Here is a 24,440-nt window from a genome sequence, read left to right as displayed (position 1 = left end):
TTGTTAGCAACACGTTGCAGTGGCACAATGCAATGAAGACCACAAGTAGCAAGGCAGTAATATGTAATAATTCACAATTTTTAACATAATTCTGCATTTTGGAGGTTCAGGGTCTTTTTGTGGAGGGGAAGTGGGTTAGACTTTTTTTAATGTTTAAAAAAATCTTTAGAATCACTATCTCATTGAGGTTGGAAGGGAGAACTTGTCCAACTCCTGTGCTCGAAGCAGGGTAGAGCCTAGAGCAGGTTGCTCAAGACCTTGTCCAGTGGGGTTCTGAGTATCTCCAGGGGTGAACACTCCACAACCTCTCTGGGAAACCTGTTCCTACGTCTGACTGCCCTTAGAGGAAGAAGGGTTTTTCTTATCTTTAAATGGTATTTCTTGTATTTGAATTTGTGCCTGTTTCATCTTGTCCCTTCACTGGATCCCACTGAGAAGTGTCTGCTTCCACCTTCTTCTGCTATTTATACAAATTGCTAAGATACCCCTGAGCCTTCTCGTATCCAGACTGAACAGGCTCAGATCTCTCAGCCTGTCCTTGTGTATTTGGTTCTCCAAGCCCTTAGCCATCTTTGTGGCCAGTTGCTGGACTCTGTCACATATGTCCATGTTCTCCTTGTACTGCAGGGAGCCCAGAGACAGACCCAGAACTCCAGATGTGGCCTCATCAGTGCTGAGCAGAGAGGAAGGATCACCTCCATTGGTCTGCCGGGGACTTCCTACTGCAGCCCAGGAGGCTGTTGGCCTTCTTTGCTGCAAGGGCACATTGCTGGCTCATGTTCAATTTGGCGTCCACCAGGACCTGCCATCTCCTTTTGTGCAAAACTGCTTACCAGCAAGCCAGCCCCAAGTCTTTACTGGTTCATGGAGTTATTCTTCCCCACATGCAGGACTTTCCTTTCCCCTTGTTGAACTTGATGAGATTCCTCTTTACACATTTCTTCAGGCAGTTGAATGGTCCCTCTGCATGGCAGCACAACCGTCTCATATATCAACTACTCCTCTCAATTTTGTATCACCTGCAAAACTGCTGCAGATGCACTATGTTCAATCATCCAGGTCATTAAGGAAGAGGTTAAGTAGTACTGGACCCAGCATCAACCCCTGCAGTACCTCACTGGTGACACACTTCTAGCTGAACTTTCTGCCACTGATCACAACCCTTTAAGCTATTTCAGCCAATTTTCAGTCCACTTCACTGTGCACTTGTCTAGTCTGTACTTCATCAGTTTGCGTATGAGAATATTAGTGGGAGAGTGTTGAAAGACTTACTAAGTCAAGACAAACAACATCCACTGCTCTGAACTTGTCTGCCAAGTAGACATCATCTCATCATAGAAGGCTGGTTAAATGTGACACCCCTTTTGTAAATCCCAGCTGATCAGTCCCAGTCACCTTCTTGTCTTTCAGACATTTGGAAACTGTTTCCTTGATTATTTGCTCCATCCTTTTCCTTGGGACCAAGGTGACAACAACCAGCCTTCAGTTCCCCAGATCCTCTTTCTTGCCTTTCTTGAAGACAAGAGTGACATTTGCTTTCTTAAAGTCCTCAGGAAGCTCACACAATTGCCACGACCTTCCAAGATATTTGAGAATGGCCTCGCAATCATGTCAGTCAACTCCTTCAGTAGTCAGTAATCTACAGATTCAATCTGTACTTGATGCAGAGTAAATTACCTGAGGTGAAGGTGACAAAGTTTTGAGCCCTATGGCTATTGCTTTCCCTTTTGGATATTACATGTTCATTGGTCATCGATCACAACAGTCATTCAAGTACACAGTGACTTGTAAATGTGCCACATTTCTAGACATGCCCCTATCTGCAAGGGGTTGGGATAAAATAGAATAAATCTTGCTTCTAGTTAACTCAGCTCTTATTTGATGCCATTGCTGTTGAGGGAATAGATCTGGGGACTAAGACAGAGCTTACTAATTCATTATTAAGTGATTTCTCTCCTCCCTGGTTTGTGAAAAACAGAACGGAAGATGTTCGCACAACTTCTGCTAACCTCATCTCTTAGTTAATGGTTAAACACAGTGGTGGCAGAAGGGTAAATAAAAACAGAATACATACTCTCTCACACCACAGATACCTACAGTACAGAGACTGCTGTGAGGATAAAACCCCATTTATTTCAGAGAGAGTAAACAATCACACATGCTGACCTAACAGGAACAACAGTTAGCTACATACTTCTTAGTGGAAGAACACTCTCAAACTGAGATATTTAAAAGTAAATTATGATTTCATGCATTCAACAAAACACTTGAAGAAAAACTTCCTTTGTCAGATTTTTAATATACTAATATGATAAAAGTATCTAAGTACTTATAACAACCTGTTCTCCAATTCATTTTAAATCCATCATGTTGCTATCCAAATTTCAGGTTCAATTGGGATATCATTTTTAATAACACTGTCTTACTACTGAAATCTTTAATATATTATGCATGCTAGAATAACGTATAATGAGATCTGTGTTCTGATCGCACCAGATGAATCTGAATTATCACCTCACTGATAATATCCTCTGATTTTCAATGACATTGTGCTTTGCACTTCACTGACCTGCAAATATACCTCCTGCTATTCCAAGTTTTTTTCAGCTTTTTCAATAATTTCAAAGTTAAAAGAAATTTCAGTTAAAAAATTACCCTTGCTTCTCTCTCTGCATCCAGGGTTCCACCAACTTGCTCTTGAAGCAATGCATATGCTCTTTGCAAAGCTTGATACTCTCTTGTTAGCTGGCAGAACCTTAGTTCAGCTTCTTCTTTAGGCGTGCTCTTAATGAAAAGGGGAAAATGTGGGTTTATAGAAATACATATGATTATGGCTTTGTTTTTATAGACAGATAGACTCACAAACACAACAAGCAACACAACTAATACTGAGTCTCGATGTTTAATAAAGGGTTAAAAAACTAAAACAAGTAGAAATGGAAAGAAGACTGATTTGAGGACAACGCAGAAATGCAGAGATCAGTAACTGTCTACTTTACAATCTCAGGACAGTATAAGTTACTATATAAGGCAGTACTATATAGAAATGGGAAGAAAGTGACTGGAGAAAGATGAACAGTTGTATGCACCACTGTCTTCAGCAACTCTAGAACCACAGGGGCTTCAAAAGGGGTTTGGTCTATTTGTCATGCAGTTCATCACTCCCTCCTTACTCTTTTTCTCTACAATGCCAGACTAAAGCATTTTACCAGCACAAGCACACTAACACAGAAGTTACATTACAAAAGCCATAAGATGCTTTTCTAAATTCTTTTTTTTTTTTTTTTACATGAATTATTTTTAACACCTTAATTTTCTTTGAATTTTGAGCAACTGACATCAACACTTTCAAGGTCTTTCCTGTAACGCTGAGGGCAAGAAATGTCCTTCCCTTTAATTAATTTTTGCTCCAGAAACTCGAGCTCCAAGGAAAAGAGATAACAATATTTTTAGATATTAAACCTAGAAAAATAGGAAGCTTCTTGTGACTGTGGAGTATTAGGCACAAGTTAGTGAAGATGAAAGAAAGATAAAAAAGAGCATCTAATTCATGCTTTGTTCTCAGCCTCACAATTTTTTGAAGTAGGCAAGCTGCACCGTATATCACAGAGCTGAGACAAAACATGTCAATGGGTATTTACTACCTATGATCATCATTTAAGCCTTAATGAATTGCAGAAGCCTCTCTGAGTAATGTAAGTACAGGAAGCAAATCCTGGTTGTATCACAACAGTCAAATAAAAAATGAGCAAGAAAGGCAAACTATTGTCTAGTAACTATTGACCTTTGGCAAAGCAATGTGCCTATTCATTTTCTTTTGACTAATAAAAAAGGGTTTGAGAAAAACAATTTCATTTCTCAGCCCAATATCTGCCAAACCTCCTAAGCAGAACATTATCTTATTAATTCTATTGCAATAATTGTGTATGTGTTATTGGACTTGAAACAAAGCAACACAATTCTTTGCCAAATCTTTCATAGTTCCTGTGGCAGAATAGCTGAAAAAAAAATGTTAGCATTTATAATCTGTGTCAATTTTTATACAACTTATGAACAAATCAGCTACTACTTACATCTTCCAAATCTTCTTCTGGTGTTGCTGGTGTCCTGTCGGTTTTATCTGTGTTATATGAAGTTACAGATGATGTTTCTGAATCAACTGATTCTTCATCAAATCCAAAAAATGTCTCCACAACATGCCTCTGAAAAGTTAGTTTTTTCTTAGTTACTAGCAAAACAGCTGTAAAACCCCAATGACCCAGTAAGCAGTAGCCCAAGCCTTCTCTGACCATTCTTTTAGTATTTAGGAAGAAGAGAGGTTCCTTTGTAAACCCCTGTTCTTTGATGAAATGAGCTACTTTTTCAACATCATTTGTATAAGAACCACGAAGAACTGAACTGCACATAGCACTGTGAAAGTGCCAATAGAATAATGCTTTAGCAAAAGTATAAAAGCTAATTACCAAAATCATACACGTCTTACAAGATTCATAGTAGAGGAACGCAATATCTATTCAGAAGAAAGTAACCCAGTACGATGTAACATATAAGATGTGGAACCAAACGCGAAAAAATATTCCAGAGCAATGCGGAATAAAAATTTCATCATTCATACTAATTTTCAAAAAGAAAAAAAGAAAGATTAGTTTGTAATACCTATTTTGCAAAATCCTACTTAAAAGCATACATTGCTGCTTTTCATTTATTTTTTCAATATCATCATTCTCAATTTTTTCAAAAGTTTGTGCCAATATTATGACTCACCAAAAAAACTATGCTTAGAGAAAACCAGCATTTCAATGCAGATTTTAAAGTTTTTACACAATGTAATCAATTAAATGTATGCTTACAGAAAAGTAAAATGAGTAGCAAATGAATAGTACCATATTTATTGTGAAAAATGTGTTTCATACAAAACATCACAACTGCTATACTTCTTTCACCATTAAGAGCCCCCTTTCCATCAGTTTCCTAACACATGGTCAGAAGGCAGCAAATTTCCTTAGAAAATTTTGCTATTCAAAAAAAAACACCACGACAATTTCTCAAACATTTAACTAGAAAAACAGCTTTGTAAGTGTTTTTCGTAGAATCATAGAATAGTTTGGGTTGGAAGGGACCTTTAAAAGTCTCTAGTCCAACCCCCCTGCAATGAGCAGGGACATCTACCACTAGACCACATTGCTCAGAGCCCCATCCAACCTGTACTTGAATTTTTCCTTCCAAAATAACAATAACGAAAGTTAACTGTTATTAATCAACAGAAAGCCTAACTTTTTTACACCCTACAGCTGTTCTAATAATCCAACACAATTTCAGAGAAGCAGGAAAATTAAGGGGAGGGGGAAAGGTGTTGCTGGGAAAATTCAGTCAGTTTATGAAGCATCCAAGACAGGGAGGTTAGTGGAGAGAGGTGGTTCTAAGAAGAAGAATTAAAAGATTAAATGATGCCTATCCATCTCTATATGTTTTGGCACTGCTTCATGCTGAATCACAGATCCTTATGACAGCTGGCTTTTTTTTAAAAGAAATATAAACCAGCGGTTGTATGTGAGAAGATAATGGCCCTGTATATTAACAAAGCCTAAAGGATGAAAAAAATTATCAGTTATTATTAATTCAGAACACCAGACATCTTACATCTCAGCAAAGCCAAACTTGCTAAGTGAGTGGAATTGTGAGCTATCAATTTCATTCATGACACTGAAAAGCTTTATTTTATGTATGATGCCCTATCTCATGATGAATTCCAAATATTTACCTTTCCCTGCAGTTTTCTAGACTTATCTAACTTTATACATTCTGCCAGTATGCCTACAAAGTACTGTTTTCACCTTGTCATAAAGCTCCATAATGCTTAATACGTTCTTTTGGTTCAGCATAGCTCTCATCAACAGCCAAAATACCCTGTGTTGATTTAAGTGGTACCATAAAATCAAGCTCGTACGTGTGACTTGGTGTCTGTATACATGACACCATGCACTTCATTTACAGACTGCAGCCCTGGTTACCATAGCCCATCAGGTCACAGCCTTACCACTCATAAACTAAATAACACCATAATTGTTTCACAATACAGTTAATCCCACTCAAACTACTGAAGACAGCTTCAAGGCCCTGTTCTGAACCACTTAATTGCTTCACTTAAGATGAGCCCTACAAATACTATTTTAAAAATTTCATTCAGGCTGCATTTTTAAATTAACTGGTTCTACTAAAATTTCCTTCTGAAAGGATGTTACGCACTCAAAAGAAAAAAAAACCCAAAGGCACATCTTTTCCAGATAGACTGTGCTTATCCATATGCATACAGATAAATACAATGCAGCACATCAGGCAAAGAGCATCTGAACAATCTTTAGAAACAACCTTCCTTCTGCAAGCTACCAGACTACTATTTAGTGTATGCACAAGTAAAGGAAAGGATTGCAGTTAGAGTACTAAAACCTTGTAAAGACACATTTCTCTCAGCTGTTTAGGAAGCACTGTGATCCTTTCACCAGGCAGAGCTATGTCTAAGGTGCTTAAGACAAACACTTCGCTGGGATAATTTAACCCTTTCCTCCAGCACTCGCATGCTGCACCATTCTGTTCACCATTCCGTCCTACTTAACAAAACAAAGGACACAGGGAACACATTTAAGGTGTATTCTAGAAATACACAGACTTATCCAGAAAGCTAATGTGTTCTCTCACATTCGAATTGCTAACATTTCAGGCTCCTCTCTCACTAGTACAAAGGTTTACCACAAAAACTGAGGTGTCCTTAGTCCTTGGGAGATAGCGCACCCAGCATTTCTCCCACACTGAATACTGGTTGCAACCTACAATCATCTAACAGCAGGACTTGAAAATAGGGCTAGAGAAATGGTGCTACCTTCAAGTTGTAACAAAGACAAATTTACAATTTGGGTTGCCAGGTCAACTCATCAGGAAGAACTTACTGACTCCAAGCTGATAAGCAGATACAGTTTCATAAAGATGAAGGTAGACTATGCGGAGGTAATGAAGATGACGGCAGGTAAACAAAAACCAACAGACTTTCATGAAAACTGCACCCTCATTTTGCAGTGCAGATACTTTTTACTCAAAGACGCTGAGGGTAAACCCAAAACAAAGCTGCATGCAGACTCTTCTGCCAATAACTTTATATCCTGCTCTTCTGCCCGTACCACCTTGTCTGTGGATGGGGCTCAGAACATTCAGCCTGTGCTATGGAGGAACCTAGTCAAGGACAAGCAACTCAGGACTGAAGAACAGCCGACCCTGCTCAGGGCTCCTGCTTCAAAGCTGCTTGGCCTCAGAAATGACAGACACACTTGGACCAAAGCTCAACCAAAACCCGCAATAAAGCAAAGGCTTGAGGGCTGACAAAGTAAATAAGAGCCAAGTCTTGACTTCGAAACATTGGTAGAAGGGACTTCTAAAAGATGGAGAACAAAACTCCAATTTATTATCATACATATGGCACAGAGAACACAGTACCATGAAGGTCAGCAGCAGCTTAGTTAAAACTGACAAGAAGACTGTGTATATGTACCTACAGGGGGTTTTGCTACACCTCTGCTATACAGTCACTTTTGTAGATAACTCCCGTTACATATGTATCTTCCTTCAACCCTGCATGCACACAGCCCTGCACATTGTTTCAAGAAGTGAAAAAACAATAGTAAAACAACAGCAAGTTTGATTTTACATAAATATACACGGGTTTGAGAAGATACTTCAAGCAATGCCATTATTTTGGCAAAAGATACTAGCTGCATTTAAACATTTCTCTAGTAGCAAAAGTAGGGGGAAATAATTAGCATATATTAAAAATCACTTGATAATCAGATGGGAGGGAATTATGCAAGAGAATTAGTATTTCCCATCACACTAAAAAAACCCAACACTTCACAGAGAGGTAAAAGTCAAAAAGTGTAAAATGCTATACAGACTGCCTATAATATTTAGGGTTATGAGTGAACCACTTATTAATTTTTAATGACTCCCTCCTCTTCAGAGAAGCTGTACATTTATCATTTTGTGGAGCAGATACTTTCCATCGAAATAGGAGTAGGGTATGTAACAACAGTATATTAATTGCACATGTATGAATTGGTTCATGACATAATTACATAATAGCTGATTTTATTGTTGGTCATTTAGTATCTGAAGCAACTAGCTACAAGAAGTTATTCACAGCAAAACCAGTCCAAATTAACTGGTAAGGGAACAGCTGTAGAGAGAAAAAAAAAAAAAGGAAAAAAGACATCTGATTCATACAAAATTTGTTGATAAACACTGTAATAAATAATAAGGCATAAATACATACACCAACTCCAAGGGAGAGTCCACATAGAGCTCAAATGCTGAATCGCAATGGTTTTTGAAAAGCATATACAGTATGTACAACATTCCCTGGATTTTTGTACCTATACACTATTTTCATTCAGGTTTCATCCAAACTTTTCTTAAAAATGGGAACATTCTCAATTAACAATTTAAAGATTCTTTTATATTGTTTCTATATTTGTTACTTCCAAATCGTAACTTCATAATTGAGAAAACAGAATTTTTCAATGCTTCTACTGAAGCATGGTGCTCAGTAAACATCAAAGTTTAGAATGTTACAAATCAAATGTGACACCTAGATTATATTATATGCAGATTTCAAGATGCCCATATTTTTAATGGTTTAGATTACATATACTTGTACATACATAATCTGATCACTCTGTTGCTAAAGTAGTTTCACTTTGCATTTAAATATCTCATTTTTAAGTACTTAATCTAACTCGATGAAAATGATCCAAGAAGAATTTCCTTGTAACGCAATCATCTGAGCTAATCAGTAACTTCTTACCTTCATGCTTATATGTCATTTCTTGGCAGCCAGAAAAATACAGGCACACCAAAGCACAGATGCAGATAAAAAAAGAAAAATATAAAACAAGAAGTATGAACTCCATCACACCAGCATGGAGGCTTTCCACTATCACGAATACAGTTTATTGGTTAAAGTTTAAATAAAGAAACAAATCCATAGAGTCCTGCAGTTTCCAAACAGACTGGGCAATTAAGTCTTATCTTCAAATGCATGACTCCATCAATCATGGAATCACTGTAACTCCATCCTATGTGTCAAAAATAAACAAAACCCCACAAATACTGGTTCGAGAGTTTCTTGGCTATTTCACTTCCAAAACGGGGGAGCGGGGGAGGAGAAAAAAGAAACACCTGGGGAAAAAGCATGCTTTAAACAGCAAAAGAGTACATCTTTTTCCTAACAAGTCTAATAGCACATTAATGTTAAAAAACAAAAAAAAAAAGAGAGAAAAAAAAAAACCCTCTATCAGCTTAGGCTGCTTCACTTCAGAGAAAACTATCCTACAGTACCTGACTATAGAGAGTCACCATATGACTCCTCCAAACACCTCACAATCACAGAGGTTATAAAGCCCCATCCCAATATACTGCTCCTTTCCTCAGAGAACCCGAGCTGGTTGCCAGCGCTGTTCTGTGGACTCTATGCCCCTTGGTAATTAAGAGTGCTCAGATAAAACTACACTAGCAACAGTAACCTAGGGCACCTGCAGAGCTCCATAAATAACACAGCCATCTAACTGAAAAAAAAAAAAAAAAAATTAAATCCTTGGTATTTTCAAAAGCTTCTCAGCTGAACTGATGTTATTTAGACCCAACTGAGCTATAAAAGCTTCCGGACTAGCCTGAGAGATCATTCACATAGGCTGTCTTAAAGATGGAGAAAGGTGTGCCATGGATTCTGTTCCAGCTACCAAGAATCACTATCAGGAAAATATTCCTACTAGAAAACCAATACAGACACTGTCCTGTCAAAGTACCTCAAAATTAAGGAATCTGGAGTGTAAAAGTACTCATTTAGGAGAAGCTGCAACAGTAGATGAGTGTGTCTTCACACTGTGCACCAAGTTCCTGTTTATTAGAACTAAAAAGGAACCTTTCTACGCCTCCTAGTCTCAGCTTATCTGACCACATTCCTGAAACCTAATTCTCATCAGTTATTTCCTTTCCCACTTTGTCAAGGGAAGTGGGACACAGCTGGAAATAGAGTCAACTCTAACAGCCAAACTTGAAAATTCACTGTGTCAATGCTAATTTTACATTTAACAAATCTTAGAAAAGCAAAGCCAAAGATATACGTCAGTAATTTCTCCTTCTGAATGGTTGGTTAGGACAGATACACCCATAAGTTCTTTCACTATTACATGTAGGTTATCATCCATATGATATGAGAATCTTGCACATATCATAGAAATACGCTTGCACTGTACATGTCTATATATAAAGCAACTCATGTTAGACCGCCTTTATAGTCCATGGGAAAAACAGGAAATTTTAGGACAAAACTCATTTGGCCTGCTTAGATACCTACTTCAAGAAGAGAACAATCACCACTTCATGTCACCACTTTGTCCAGAGCGAGATGTCTGTATCTCACCTCCATTAATGACATCTAACCAAGCATTTGCAATGCAGTGCTCAGTTAGATGAATTCTATCATTTTCATCTGGATTCCTGAGACAGGCTGTAAAAACAGAGAGGATGAAGATGGTACAATCCCAACAGCTCATCCAGATAAGCAGCCCATTCTACATAGACTGTTTAAATCAAAAACTGCTAGAGGACTGTGGGAAACACAGTTTCCCCTGGGGATTTTGATCCTCACAGGACCACACAGGTGACCTGGAAGGAAACCAGCCTGTAAGCCAGGGTCGGATTTTTAGAAGCTGACATCAACAGTGTTTCAACTCCAAGTCAACACTGCATATACATGTGAATAGCCTACAGGTTTATACGATTGCAGGTAACAGGACACTAATATATGCATTGTTGATGACTTCTTTCCTTTCTTAAGCAAATACCTAATTTAGAAGCTATATATATATAGTTATATAATAACTAGTATAGCATATATAGTATAACTAGTATAGTATATATAATCCCATTCAGTCTTTTCACAACTTTCTCTTTAGCACTTGTTTGTGTTTTATAGTCCTGCTTTTCCTTTGAGGAGAGAGCATCAAACAAAATTTCATATGGCCAATTTCATATGGGGACCAAAGAGCTAACGAACAGGGAACGGAATAACTAGTGGGAGTTCTGTCCACTACTGATTAATTTGTGCTTTCTGGTGTATCTACCATATCGTTATAAACAAGAAGCAAGCCCCTACTAACTCTGCTGCTCATATGCACACAATGCTTGCAGTAATCTCTGCAGAAGTTCCCCAGTTATAGTACTCTTACCACATGTAGAACAGAAGTGCTACAAATTTTTTAATGGTATCCTGCACATGCTCTCCGAACTTCACGTTGTTTAACTCTTGTTTGGTTAGTAAGAAAAAGAAGAAGATGACACCACAAAAGCAGCAGTTTGCTCAAGAGAAAATAGGTGAAAGGGTACAGTCTATATCAGCTAGACTTTATTAACCTATTCATCTGTTAACACAGAAAATTTTTAAGCCATAAATAAATAATTGTAGAAGTTTGCATCACTAGTCATCAACTCCTAAAAAATTAAATTACCTAGTTTTGTTTCATTAGGAACTTTACGATTTAGCAAAAGATCTTACACAATTAATCTAAAATCTGATGAGGACTAATAACTAGAGGGGACTATAAAAATCACAGTATTAGTTACATATATATAAAAATATCATTGTATGTCATGTTTTTAAATTCGCTCTCAACACACATACTTGCAGGTATACTAGTAGAAAGAATGGTTCAGGGTTAATGTAAATATATTCAGCATATGTCAGCCTTGTATGCAAGATTTACTGTTACTTCCGAATTTTTCTTTCTTCATATGTAAAAGACACATCATTATTCAAAGCATAATTTGAAGAAATTACCACTGAAACAGAGAATCCCAAACGATAAATCTTTCAGAATACAGGTAATACAGAATGCAGAGCAATAAAAAAGCTCCACCTGGAGGTCACCAGGAATATACTATGCTGAACATGCTGACAACAAGCATCCATTTATGACAGGATGTATCTTAAGCTACTGTACTGATGATAGCCATCTCTCTGCTCTTCATTTCTGTTTTTTCCCTCTTATCCCACTCTCCTGCCCTCACACGCTCCAGTCTGCTGATGTTCAACTTCACAAAAAGCATTGTTCAGCAAAATTACATCCTTTAAGCACATGTTAAAATAAACACTAAAGGTACACTGAAGCAAAACTTTTTTGTTCCTATAGTCTAAACTTTTCTCTTGCACTTTTCATTCCAGAGCAAAATAGTTACTAGAGAAAAATAATTAGCATAGTTACTATTTACATGTCACATACAGATATATCATTTCAGTAACATCCCTAGCATGACTTCAGGTTTTCAATAATGATTAAGCGCTAACTTGGTATGAGTAGTTTAAAGAGTGTATTTTCTTTAAAAAGGACTGAGCTTTTGTCCTTTGAAATGGTGGTTGTTTCAAGTCATTTAGACCTTAAGCCACTTAAATATTTGGGCCACAATGGATAAAAGTGTAATTATATTGTTTATTTAAAACAAAAAGTAAAACAACACTTGTGTGCGGTACAAAGCTTGCAGTTCCTGAACTATCCTAAGAAAATGTTAGTAAGCACTGGCTGGAAAAAACAGGAGAACTACACGAAATTTTATGATTAGTTTAAGTAGAGCTCTAATTTCAGGCAGTATTTGAAACAAGCACTGTTCACAACAACCTAAATGCATGGAAAACCAAAAGTTTGTTCACCTTTGGAGGCTTCAGACTTTTCCTCTTCTGTTTTTTAGACCGTAATAACCGCTCCCTTTCCTAGAAGGAAAGAGAACATTCTTTTAAAATGTATTTAGCTATGTCTAGCAGAAAGAAATATCATTCAGATTTTCTTAAAACCTATGGTAAAGCTAACTCAAAGACAATGTGTTTATCCTTTTGAATAAGGTTACACTGGTATAACGCTACGCTGTACTGCAGCTTTATCCCTTTAACAAACAAACCTTCAGGCACATACATTACACACTTGACGGCAAGTTGGCAAGAAAAGGCTTTGTTAAATACTGGGCATAGATTTCTGGCAGTTCTTTTGACTCTTTTACCAAGAAGCTCACTACAGAAACAGAATTCACGTTCTCACTCCAATGTTCAACCATCCCGAAGAAGCAGGTCAGTAGCCAAAAACGAGTCCAGCCTTAGTAATTACAAGTTATTATACCAGGCATACTCTGATACACAGCAGATCTGCAGATACAGTGTGACACGTGACTTCTCCTTGTAGGGCAAAAGTCTCAAATCCAAAGGCACTCTCAGTCTATGTCCACTTAGTTTGGGTCTTTTTTCCTACAATTACCTTTGAATAAGATCGTAATTAACTATATCATAATATGAGGAGGTTATAACTGGAAAAATGCAGGGTTTATGAACATTCAAATCCAAGAACACTTCGTTGAATTACAAAGGAGCAGAGGAGAAAGAAGGTAAAAAATGCAAAGGAGAGGACAAGCAAAAAAAAAAACCAACTCAGGAAGAAGGTGATCTGTCTCCTTGCCTTTTTTCTGATTCTTTCCTTAGCTCTGCATCATTCTTTGCAACACCTCTCTTTTTAAAAGAATGATAGCTGTTCCAAGTGCTTCTCTAGCAGTTATTGCTCCCTGCATGGTATTATTTGCTTTATATTCAGTTCAGAAACTGGACAAATAGGAAGCTACTAGTGGAAATAACAATAAAAATATTCACCTTTATCAGCACATTGTTCCAGGAACAAAGTTTTGGAAAATACAAAACAATTCAGAAAAGCACAACAAATTATATAGCACCTTTAATATATGTGGTTTTCAAAATAAGGAAGAGTAATGACTGTCAAGGCAGAATGGAGCAGGTATTTCAAGCTGCAGAATAATTAGTATATTAAGCTCAACCTGAAAACACAAAGTTGAATATCAGACGGTGTTGAAGAATAATGCTCCCTCCTCAGATACCTGGTTCAGGCACAGTCCCTGCTTTATCCTGGCTCTCCTGCAATCCAAGCAGGTGTCCAAACAGTTGGAGAAACTGGCTAGTCTTCTTACTCTCTATTTCCTTTCCTCTCCTCTCACTTCAGTGCAGAAAGAACAAACACCTGAAAAAACCCCCACTCCTTCCTGTTTCTAACCTTGCTTGTAAGAAGACTGCCTAATTTACTGTCTTAATAATATATCAAGCTACCAGAACAATAATAATGCCAATTGAAAAACACCATTTGCTGAATCATTGCAATCATCTGAGTTTACCTTGACTGCTTTCCTTTAAAGAACTGACCAGAAAACCACTGTTGTGGGAGAACTCAAGCTGATATGCCTTCAACAGCATCACTTTTGCCTACAAACGACACTAATCAATTCGGACAACCCTATTGCCCAAGACTATCCTTCTTATTTCTGTGTATCTTATTGGTCTCAGCTGGAAGTAAGCTGATGACTTTTGTATTAATTAGGTATGTGACATGTGGGTTATTCTTGATAATTATGATACATTTGTATTCTGTAGAGATGTGGTCTGAGCCAGAAAAGATAGCTGAAAAGCACAATGGAACTGCAGAGCGCCACTGCATTCATACAGCAGGTGAAGCATCAATTAGTTTGTACCGCCAATCAAAGAAGTATCCTAGTTAGCAATTTAACTTATTGCTAACAGTGAAAAAGTATCTGTAAATAGGAAACAAAGCAAAAATGAAACCATATTTTTAAATATTTATTTATTTTACTTTCACACTAAACACAAAGTTTGAGTGTGAACACAACACACACAGTTGACCGAAGTCAGGATACAATATATTTCCTCAGATTACTGGCTGAGACAGTAAAAAGAAAGTCCTTTCATACCCACTTTACACTGAAACATAAGTGAGGTTATATCTGCCGTATAATGAGAATTTAATATTATGTCATAGTCCCTGCCTGTAGCATTGTATTTGGAAGGTAAAGCAGCATTGCTCTGTGAATCAGACCCTACATCATAGTGTCCAAGTAACATCCTACTGCTTATAACATTGCAGCACTGCAGAACGCATGCAGACATCAGTCTTTGGCACTGATTGCACAGAGAAATCCTGGGTCAAAATCTCAGAGGAACTGCCAAGAATAGAGACAGTGTCCCAGACAGAGCAGTAACGCATCTTGTTTTATCTTTTTGGATCTTCTACTTTTATTTTTAATGTTGCATCCGATTGCTTGATTTTTTTATTTAGACAGAATGATCTTAAACTTGTTTTATCATTTTGTAGCAGTCAGTAGTGCCATTTGAGATGCTCTAGAACAGTCTGCCTGAGTTCCACATGCTGCTCCAGAAGGGCAGGGGTCTGTCTCTCAGAGATGATATGTCATTTCTGCCAGCACCAGAACTGTTTATCATACATTGCAATAAATAGCACTAGACAACTGTAACACAACTCAAGAGAGTCTTGATCAAACAGTGCAAAAATCTATGAGCATCATCTTAAGTGGTCTTCACAGTCAGAAGGTTGCAACTGTGCAATTCCAATCTTAAACTATGCTGCTACCTCCGTTTGCAGGAACCATGCATATTCCTCTCCATCTGTAACAAGACAGCTAGGGTGGCCAGCTCAGTTAGAGATGCTTAGCTAGGTAAAACGAATGCCATTCTGCACGTTTCTTTTTTTTAGGAGAACTTCTAGATCACGGGAGCAGTTGGGTTTGCACCAGGGTCTACATACAACACATTTCAGTGATTAAGTTTTGAAACGTGCCCTTTCCTCCAGGTTCCTCAGTTGTTGACAGCAAATTTTGTAAGTAAGGTGGATGGACTGATGCACTTCTTTTCACAAACACCTCATAATAGGTAAATACTTTATAACACAGAGATTCATACACATTCCAAAGCAATTTGTCCACTACCTCAGAAATAACAAGAATCCTTCGATGCCAAACAACTGTTTCATTATCACTGCAACAACTGGAGTTGAAATACTGCTCTCAAATCTTTAGCTTACTTATAGATGTGTGTGCATGCATGTGTGTATACCAGTCATAAGCATTACCACTGTGAGATCATCAATAACATGCTGCTGTTCTTTGACTTGCAGTCTGAGGAATTCAATTTCTTGTTCCTCCCGTGTGCTGCTGAGATCATTCAAAGACGTGTGCCTCTTCAGTGCTGGTTGTGCAGATAACTTCTCTTTCTACAAAAAGCAAAACAAAATTGAAAAAATTAAACACAAAGAATGTTTTAAAGTGTCTTGCTGGAACAGGAGGAAAATTCTCACGTGTGACATAGTAATCAAGAATTCTTTGGACTCACCAGTACATATTCCACTACAAAGTGAGGCCTCTTTCAACAACAAAAAAAATTACACAATCTGTGTGCCTCAGTGTTAATACCTCACGTAAGATACTTTAAAGCAGAATCAAAGAACACAGTCTGGGACAAAATTAGCAGACAAGTGAACTCAATGATCTAACATAGTACAGCAGTTGGCATACGCACTCAAATTCAGTTCAGATTTCTAATCATAAAAGTAGCATTTATTAAAGCTGATTTTTAGTCATACACTTTCATAGACTCTAAACACATTTTATCTGTCTGTGACCCCTTCCCTTAATCAGTGCGAACTGAAACAACACAAAGTACATGCCACTCTCCATTTAGAGTATGTATATTCAATTGCATTGGCCGAACTTAAGACTCTGAAATGTCTGAATTAGAGTAAAAGCCTCAGAAGCACTTCCACCTCCAAAGTAACTGTGTGCAATGTGTGCTTATAAGATGATGTCAGACATGATTACTTACCAATTCTACATTTTCCCGTGATAGATTTTTTATTTTCTCTTCCATTCTCTGGATACATTGCAACATATCATCATTCTTTTTGCTCATCCTCTTATTTTTTTCTACCAAAGGCTTCAGCTGACTTTCTGTCTCCCGAGAACGTTTGAGCTGCAAATGGTAAAGGAATAAAGTTAGATGTGTTTTAGTTTATATTCGTAGGAAGGAAGAAATATGTGTGTTTCCACTTGCCTTCTTCCTTCGTTCAGGAAGTTTAGCTCTTTTGTTAAGTGGTATCTGATATAGGCTACCACTGAACTAAGAACTACAGGAGTCCAAACAAATGAGAAATAGTATTTTTGTACCATCTACAAAAACACTAGAGCGGGTCACTGGATTTTGCTCTTGGAAGACACTTATGATCCATAGAAGTGATTTCTTGATAAACTAATCTCATTGTATATAAGATTCTTGTGAGCAACTACATTTCTAGCGTAGTTGGTTTCACTGTCCCTTAGTAGGAGTAAACTCCTCGTACTCTACTTTAAAAAAAACTATACCTAATGTGTAATTAGAGCAATGAGACAGTCAGCCAGAGGGCACAGATTCAATCTCAGCATTCTGCTGACATTTTCAAGCTGCTCAATTTTGTTCCTGTGGTTTTATGGTGTTAGACAATTATGTGAAGAAAATTACTGCCCTTTCTTGCATTTGTGTGTATTCAATATCTCACTCTTTTTATTTCATTAATCTCTGAGCTATTTTGTTTGTAAAAAAATCTATTTTTTCCAATCAAAAAATTTTTCCATTTACTGAGTCTTAACTGGAAATGAGAAAAAGATAATCTTTCTCCTGAGAGATAATTTCACTATTTGGTTTTCTGTTTCATTCTCAGATTGAAATTCTTTTTCACAGTGCTTACTCACACGAGCTTACTGATATTACTGGTTTTATGTAATTTGGTCTCACAGTATGTCAAAACTTTCTCCATATCTTTTTCAAAACATATTTCTTACGCCTCTATGTCAAGCATCAAGACAGGCACTTGACTGAGTCATATCTGCCCTCCATCTAGAGTGACGCTGAAGGACAGATGTTGTAGTACGTCAGCATTCTTAAGGATGTTTTGAATGACTTGTGTCCACAGAAAGGATTAGGAGGCTGAATTATCTTGTCTTTATACAATGTAATCTTGAAAAAAGACACAATGTTCTTTAAAGTATAGAGCAAAGAAAAGCAACTGTAGCAGTAAAAGTGGGGAAAAAACCCAACCAAAACAAAAACCACTCGGCACCTAGGCAAAGCAGGAAAAATGGTGAACTGTGCCCAGGCTAAAACGCATGTTCTTCTTAACCCAAGAAACTTAAATTGTTAATGAAGAATCACTTTTGTCATAAGAAACAGCAGTTTAGACTATATAGCTATTTAAAGGGGAAAAGTTTAAAGAAAAAGACACGATTACATTTTCAATTCATCTGATTTTAGTCTAGCATTGTTCAATTGACTTCATTAATCTAGATTCAGTCAAGATGCTGGACAAGAAAATTTCAAAAACTAGCTCTTCCGATAATCATTGAGATGTCATAACTAAATTAAGTCCTTCTGCCATAAAGTAAAGTCTTCTTATCTCAACATGCAGCACTAAGTCTGACAAAGCAAGGAGGAAGATGTCAATGCTTGACTCATCTATAGGACTGACATGTGGCCCTCCCCTTCCATCCTCAACCATACATAATAGCATAATTTTAGAATCAGATACATAGGTTGCATGAGAGAAAACTTCCATCTGATTAGAATGAAAAATCTTTTCTTTTGTCACTAGGAATAGGCCATAAGGACATGTGCAAAAATTCTTCTTGTTAAAACTCACCTCCCATTGCAGTCAATGGGAGTTTTACCATTTTCCTCAGTACAAGCAATTAAGTAGCAATGCCGGCTAATAAAATTAATTCTTAAAATTCTTGTCACATCCTTTCTTTTGTAAGTCACCATCACTCTCCTAGGATAATTTCACCTACTTAAGAGACTTCCCTTGAGAAATGGCAGATTTTTCATCTCCAGCACAGGAAAGCTTTTTTAACTCCTTGCATAAGCAAGTCAAAGAACCAGTGTCAAATTTCAAAAAGATTAATACAGTAATTTAAGTGCATAGATTATGCATCTTTTACACAACATCATTACACAGGGCCACATGCAAGCTACAAGGCATTTCATTATGATGACCCCAAAATAAATTTATACAGTTTTATTTTTCTGGAACAAGACAGATTCCACCTGTGTCTTTTATGGTCACAACATGAATTTCTGTAGAAATTTCTGTTACATTCAGATACAATTGATTGAGGGCAACCAGGACTAATTTGTAAATTATTTATAACACTGACTTTCCAACATTAAATCTTTTACCATAAAGATGCCCTCCCAGCCACCATCTGTGTTATTACTAATTAATTTACCAGTTCATTTCTTTCATCTGCTAATAGAGTATTTCTGTCTTCCAGCTTCCTTATTACGGCATTCAGTTCAGCGATTTTTAACTGAAATCTCCGCATATCTCGTTCATCCAAATGCTGCTCCTTTACATCAAAAACATACAGATACACAAAATTACCTTTTAAAAAATATTTTACCATCCATACTTTTAGTATCATGGTTTAGCAAGTAGATTGTGTAAATTTAAAAGACTCTTTATATCAATGTCTGGAAAACTAATTTTAATTCTCTGAAACACTGAACAATAACACACTGTGGAAATGCTACATGACATATTATATGAAAAGTGTCTGCTTGGGAAATGTATGTAAAGATTTAACATTTTTTTTTAAAAAGCTAGATAAATAATATTTCACCTACTACTGGCTACTTCTCACCAGATTTCTGACTATCATCTAAAAGTGAAAAATCTAGTGCATAGGACACAGAATATAATCACATGGCACAGTTTTGAAAAGTACAGTATTTATCTGCCATTGGTTAAAACAACTCCTAAAGTTATTAAATAAGTAGCTAAGAAAATAATGGGGTTCACAGCTGAAGTTCACAATGTAAATTCTAAAAGTTCTACATCCACATATTTTTCAACATTCTTCAAAATTCAAGAGATCCAAGGAGTTTCCAAATCACCAGTGAAACAGCACAGTGCAGTGTAGGGGCATTTACCATGAACTGGTCCTTTTAGTATTTTAAAAGTAACCACAAGACCAATGTGTTGCCAGGCAGCAATTATCCTGTGCTGAACATTTGAGGAAAACACAATTTTCTTACCGGGCTTCCCATCAGTTCGGTGATATCCCCGACTCCTGCAGGAAGCTCTCTCTTAGGACTGCTGTGGTATCGTTCTGCCTCCTTCACTTGGACAAGCTGTTCATCCAAAGCTTCCTTCTGAAGGAGCAGCTTCTGTGTGTGGCCTGCCTGGACACCAAGGTCTTTCTCCAGAGCCAGAATCACTCTGTCTTTGCCTTTTATCTCATCCATCTGGAAAGAAATAAAGGAAGAAGGAAGTTTCTGTAACATCTCCAAGTGTTCACTGCACGTGTATCCTTAAACTTCCAAAAACAAAGTTCTGTTTCTCTCAGAATTACACTAGCAACCAGATTGTGGCTGCTAAAAAGATGTACCTTCTCTGAAGCCTCCCCCTCCCCGCCTTAAAAAAGTTTCAGCCTTCATTTGATCATGAGTTTGCTGAGTGCAGTCTCAGAAGACAAACAAAAATAGATACAAACATACAATGAAACAGAATACACAGCCACTGAAATCATCCACTTCATCTTAGGATACACATTTATATAAGCAGTAAAAAAATCTCCCTTCACTATGCTTCAGAGAAGAAACACAGGGCTAGTACAAGACAAGATAAGCACACTCTTTAAAACTCACCTGGGCTTTGTTTTAAAGCTTGAGCCATACACATTTGCCCCATGTTGACTCCCTCTTTATTAGTGAAAAATCACACGTGGTGAATCTCTTCACAGACATTTAAAAATTAGTAACATATACACACACACATTTAAACTTAAAATCTTAAGCATACCTATGTATTTTATGTGCCCTTGCTATAGGATTCAAGTGAGGACTAGCCTTTGTATAGAAGGGAAAGAAGCAAATGCACCCAGAGCATTAGAATAAAAAGTAGGAAGAAATAGTTCTTAAACACCATCTATGGTTACTGAACTGTGTTGTTCCTACATCTCGATACCAAATAAAGCACATTGCTAGCAGTGATCTATTGCAGCTCTCCTAGGATTTGCCCCTCACAGCATCAGTGTTAAATTCACTTTTGTACTATTCCAAATGCTAAAGGAAGTGACAATCTGCAGCAGTTTCTATAGAAACAGATTTCTTAACAAGAACGTTAAGCATTAACTATGTATGTATTGGAACTGTGGTGTATCTTCTTCAGTTTACTAGGTTGTTTTCTTGGACAACATAAAGTCATTGAATTTTGGAAATAAGACTACTACAGCCTTATTTTGAAAAAATAAAATAAAATCACTAACTTGTTAAATCATACATTTATTGTTTATTATAGCCCTACATCCATATAAGTCCTTTTTGTTAAACTACACCAAAAAAAAAGGAAAAAAAAAAGAAAAAAAGGAAACATTAGAAGTAACTTATAGTTAGGTCTGAGTGATGTATAGGATTAACACAATCAGATTACATGACCAGCTACAATTTGCTTCTTCAGGATTCTTGCCTTACTCCTTTCACAGTCTACAAAGCATGTGAAATTATCCTGCGTACAGAACCTGAGTAGCAGGAGATGGTCTGGCTGAACCAAGTCAAGTCATGATTGAATATAAAAAGGTCAATTTTGAAGTGAATAAGCTGGTCTACACTACTTCTAAGTTCCAGCTGGAACTGATGGGAGATTGGTTCTGATACAGATTTCTTTCCTGATTTGGGAAGGTCACTGGGTCTCAATTCCTCATTCAGTAAACACGTATAATACTTCCCAGTATGTTAATTCAGATTTGTGAGACTTTCACATATGCCGAAAAGGACTTGCAGGAAAAGAACGCAGTTTTTATTAATGGAAGAATTTGCAACATGCAGGGTTTCAGAAGGACTGTGCAGTGAACAGCAATGATAAAAATTAAGCAGCTGCCTCATTCACTGAATGCTATCTGTCACGAACACTGATCTATCACGGACCCCTTGGGAGGAAAAAATGTCATGTAACTAAATACTGTGGACAAAGTTTTGCTTTCAATTACACAGGTGTTCACACTGAACGTCTATGTCATTGAGAGAAATTTGGCCATGTAAGGCATACATTTAACAAGGAAGAGCCAAGATTACGTAGGCAGCCTTGATTTTAGTTACCCAATTAGCAGCACATTTCATACTCTTCATATTCTTACAACTTAAATGGTAAATGGAACGACACAGGTGCTTAAGTTGGAAGCAAAAAGCAAGCAACAATCTCGGTAGGGACTGCTACTTGCTGAACTGCAGCAGCACAGATTGTTTGAAACAGATGCGACCAGTGGAATCCCGCCCATGTTACCCTTCACACACACTTCCATAGATCAAAGCACACAAGCCCACACATGTTAGAAAGAAAGGCCATGAAAGAGCATGGCTTTGGGGTGGGGGTTAGGGGAAAGCAGGAAAGAAGGCAGAATTCCCCTCTGCTCTTCCTACTATTGTTTTTTTCTACCATAAAACCTACATGTGGTAGAAAAATCTTTGAGACACTGATAATAATTGAAAATAGCAATATAATAGCAATGGCTACACATCCTTTTTCATTTGGGGCTTGTATCTTAAGTTACAGGTAGGCACTAGAGAATCTCTTGCTCCTGTAAATATATGCAACATGCGCGCACAAATACACAGAGCATTGCAATAGTGCTTATTTTTTTATAAGCACAAACCAGCAGAAAGAATAATTTCTAAGCAACTAACTTTTTACAAACTGATAAAGGTGAACAGAACCACAGCAGTAATGCCTCTACCTTAAATTCTATTTCAGAAGCCTGGGGCACAACACAATTCTCCTTTCCTCAAGGGGACAATTACACCTTTGATTTCTCCAATGTAACTGCATCAACCCAGTCAATGCCTCAATTTCCTTAAACTTATGCCAATGTCTGACCCAAAGATTTATCACGTTTCTGCAGTCTTGCACACTACTTGTTCATCGCCCCTCTTTGCTTTCTTAACAGAGAATACAAATTACTCCAGAGAGGAAAAGGAAAGGAAGAGAAATATTTCACAGGGAAATATCCCTCAGTTCCACTGAGGGGATATGGCAGGGAGAGATGGCAGGTCAAGAGGCAGGCAGGCAAAGAAAGAGGGGGTACAGGACTAGGAAAAGGAGAGATATGGTTTAGATTTAAAGTGAACATAAGATGACAGAGAAGAAAGGTCAATCACTCCCACACGACTTTAGCTTAGCTTAGTCTGACATATTCTAATAGTTATCAAAGCTCACACAAAGTCTCCACGCCCGTTCTGTACCATTGGAGAACTGCTCTTTTCTTGAATTCTTACACATTTGGTTACACAAAGAAAAAACGATGGCAGCATAAAGGAAAACAGCCTTATGTAATTAGACCATGCATTAGGGTCTTTATTTTAGTGAGGAGAGGTGTGTCTTCCATTAGGTAAATGAAAATCTAAAGGGATTAATCTGGGTTCCCTGCTGCTTGTTATTTTGATCAAATACATGTTGTGGAAACAACACTGTCATAGCCAAGATTGTCTGGGAATGCACATGGTCTAAAAGAGAAGGAATATTTTTTATTAGATGAAGTGACTGAGTTGGACAGAAACAAGCTTTCAGGTACAGAAGCTGATTAAGCAGATTAAGAAGCTGTATGCTTAAAAGCTTGTCAACATTTCAACCCAAGTAAATTTGCTTTTCCCATAAATGTTTTGGTCTCCCTCTCTTGCTATATATATATGATATGTATACATATATGTGTATATATGTCCATACACAAATACACACAATGTACGTATACATATACACACTCACATTTGGAGATCTTTCCCATCTGGCATTTATTTATTATGTCCACTACTGTAGACAAGCTGGCTTTTATGATATTAAGTGAAATATCAATTAGTGCTCCCCTCACGACCTCTCAAGTTCAAAGGTTTAACCTTGTATTCTATTACTACAATGTTCATTCACCAAACAGCACCCAGAATTTGTTGTTTTGCCATGCACAGCATTCCTCTATATTTCATGCTTTTTAATGTCTGTTTTACATCACCAGGGAGCCATCCCCAAACTACTCATCACTTACATACATAAAATAGTCATCATCTTTCATTCTGTTCTCTCCCAGGTGCAATTTGATTACATCTAAAGGCTCTTTTTGCCTATCAGCTCTAAAATCCATACACACAGGTAGACTTTCACGTGAATTCTTGTATCATGCCTTAGTCATTGCAACATTCTCGTTTCTGACCTTAAATGGAGTCCTGCCTCCTCACCACCCGATGGAAATGCTGCTGCTAATGATGCTCTTTTCACAAAACTCTCATCTCTGCATTCTTTAAGCTGTTTTTCTTTCTACTGCATTCGAAAACAACAACAAAAATCACTCTCAAAGATGTTCAAAGCCTAACTGGAGCCCATTCACTTCTTATCTAATATTAGGGTGCCATGTCTCCTCCCGAATATCAGCTTGCCATATATGCAGTCATGCATTTTCATGTTTTCTCCCATGCC

The 24,440-nt window shown here is 37.3% G+C and overlaps 1 protein-coding gene across 15 annotated transcripts in view; it reads right to left on the bottom strand.

Moving 5' to 3' along the window:
* JAKMIP1 (janus kinase and microtubule interacting protein 1) overlaps positions 1–24,440 on the bottom strand; it is a 281,939-nt gene that overhangs the window by 134,853 nt on the left and 122,646 nt on the right. For all 15 annotated transcript variants that reach the window (XM_075420491.1, XM_075420490.1, XM_075420489.1 and 12 more), the window contains 7 exons: positions 20,018–20,227; positions 19,210–19,329; positions 16,778–16,924; positions 16,029–16,169; positions 12,749–12,808; positions 4,074–4,202; positions 2,656–2,784 (listed from right to left, as the gene is read on the bottom strand). In XM_075420491.1, the coding sequence (XP_075276606.1) occupies positions 2,656–2,784; positions 4,074–4,202; positions 12,749–12,808; positions 16,029–16,169; positions 16,778–16,924; positions 19,210–19,329; positions 20,018–20,227 (936 nt within the window). The remainder of the gene's footprint in view (positions 1–2,655; positions 2,785–4,073; positions 4,203–12,748; positions 12,809–16,028; positions 16,170–16,777; positions 16,925–19,209; positions 19,330–20,017; positions 20,228–24,440) is intronic.

The sequence above is a fragment of the Opisthocomus hoazin genome, chromosome 5 (genome assembly GCF_030867145.1).
Source record: "Opisthocomus hoazin isolate bOpiHoa1 chromosome 5, bOpiHoa1.hap1, whole genome shotgun sequence".
NCBI classification, from domain to species: domain Eukaryota; kingdom Metazoa; phylum Chordata; class Aves; order Opisthocomiformes; family Opisthocomidae; genus Opisthocomus; species Opisthocomus hoazin.
The sequence above is the reverse complement of the archived record's forward strand: the minus strand, read 5'-3'. Positions and strand labels throughout refer to the sequence as shown.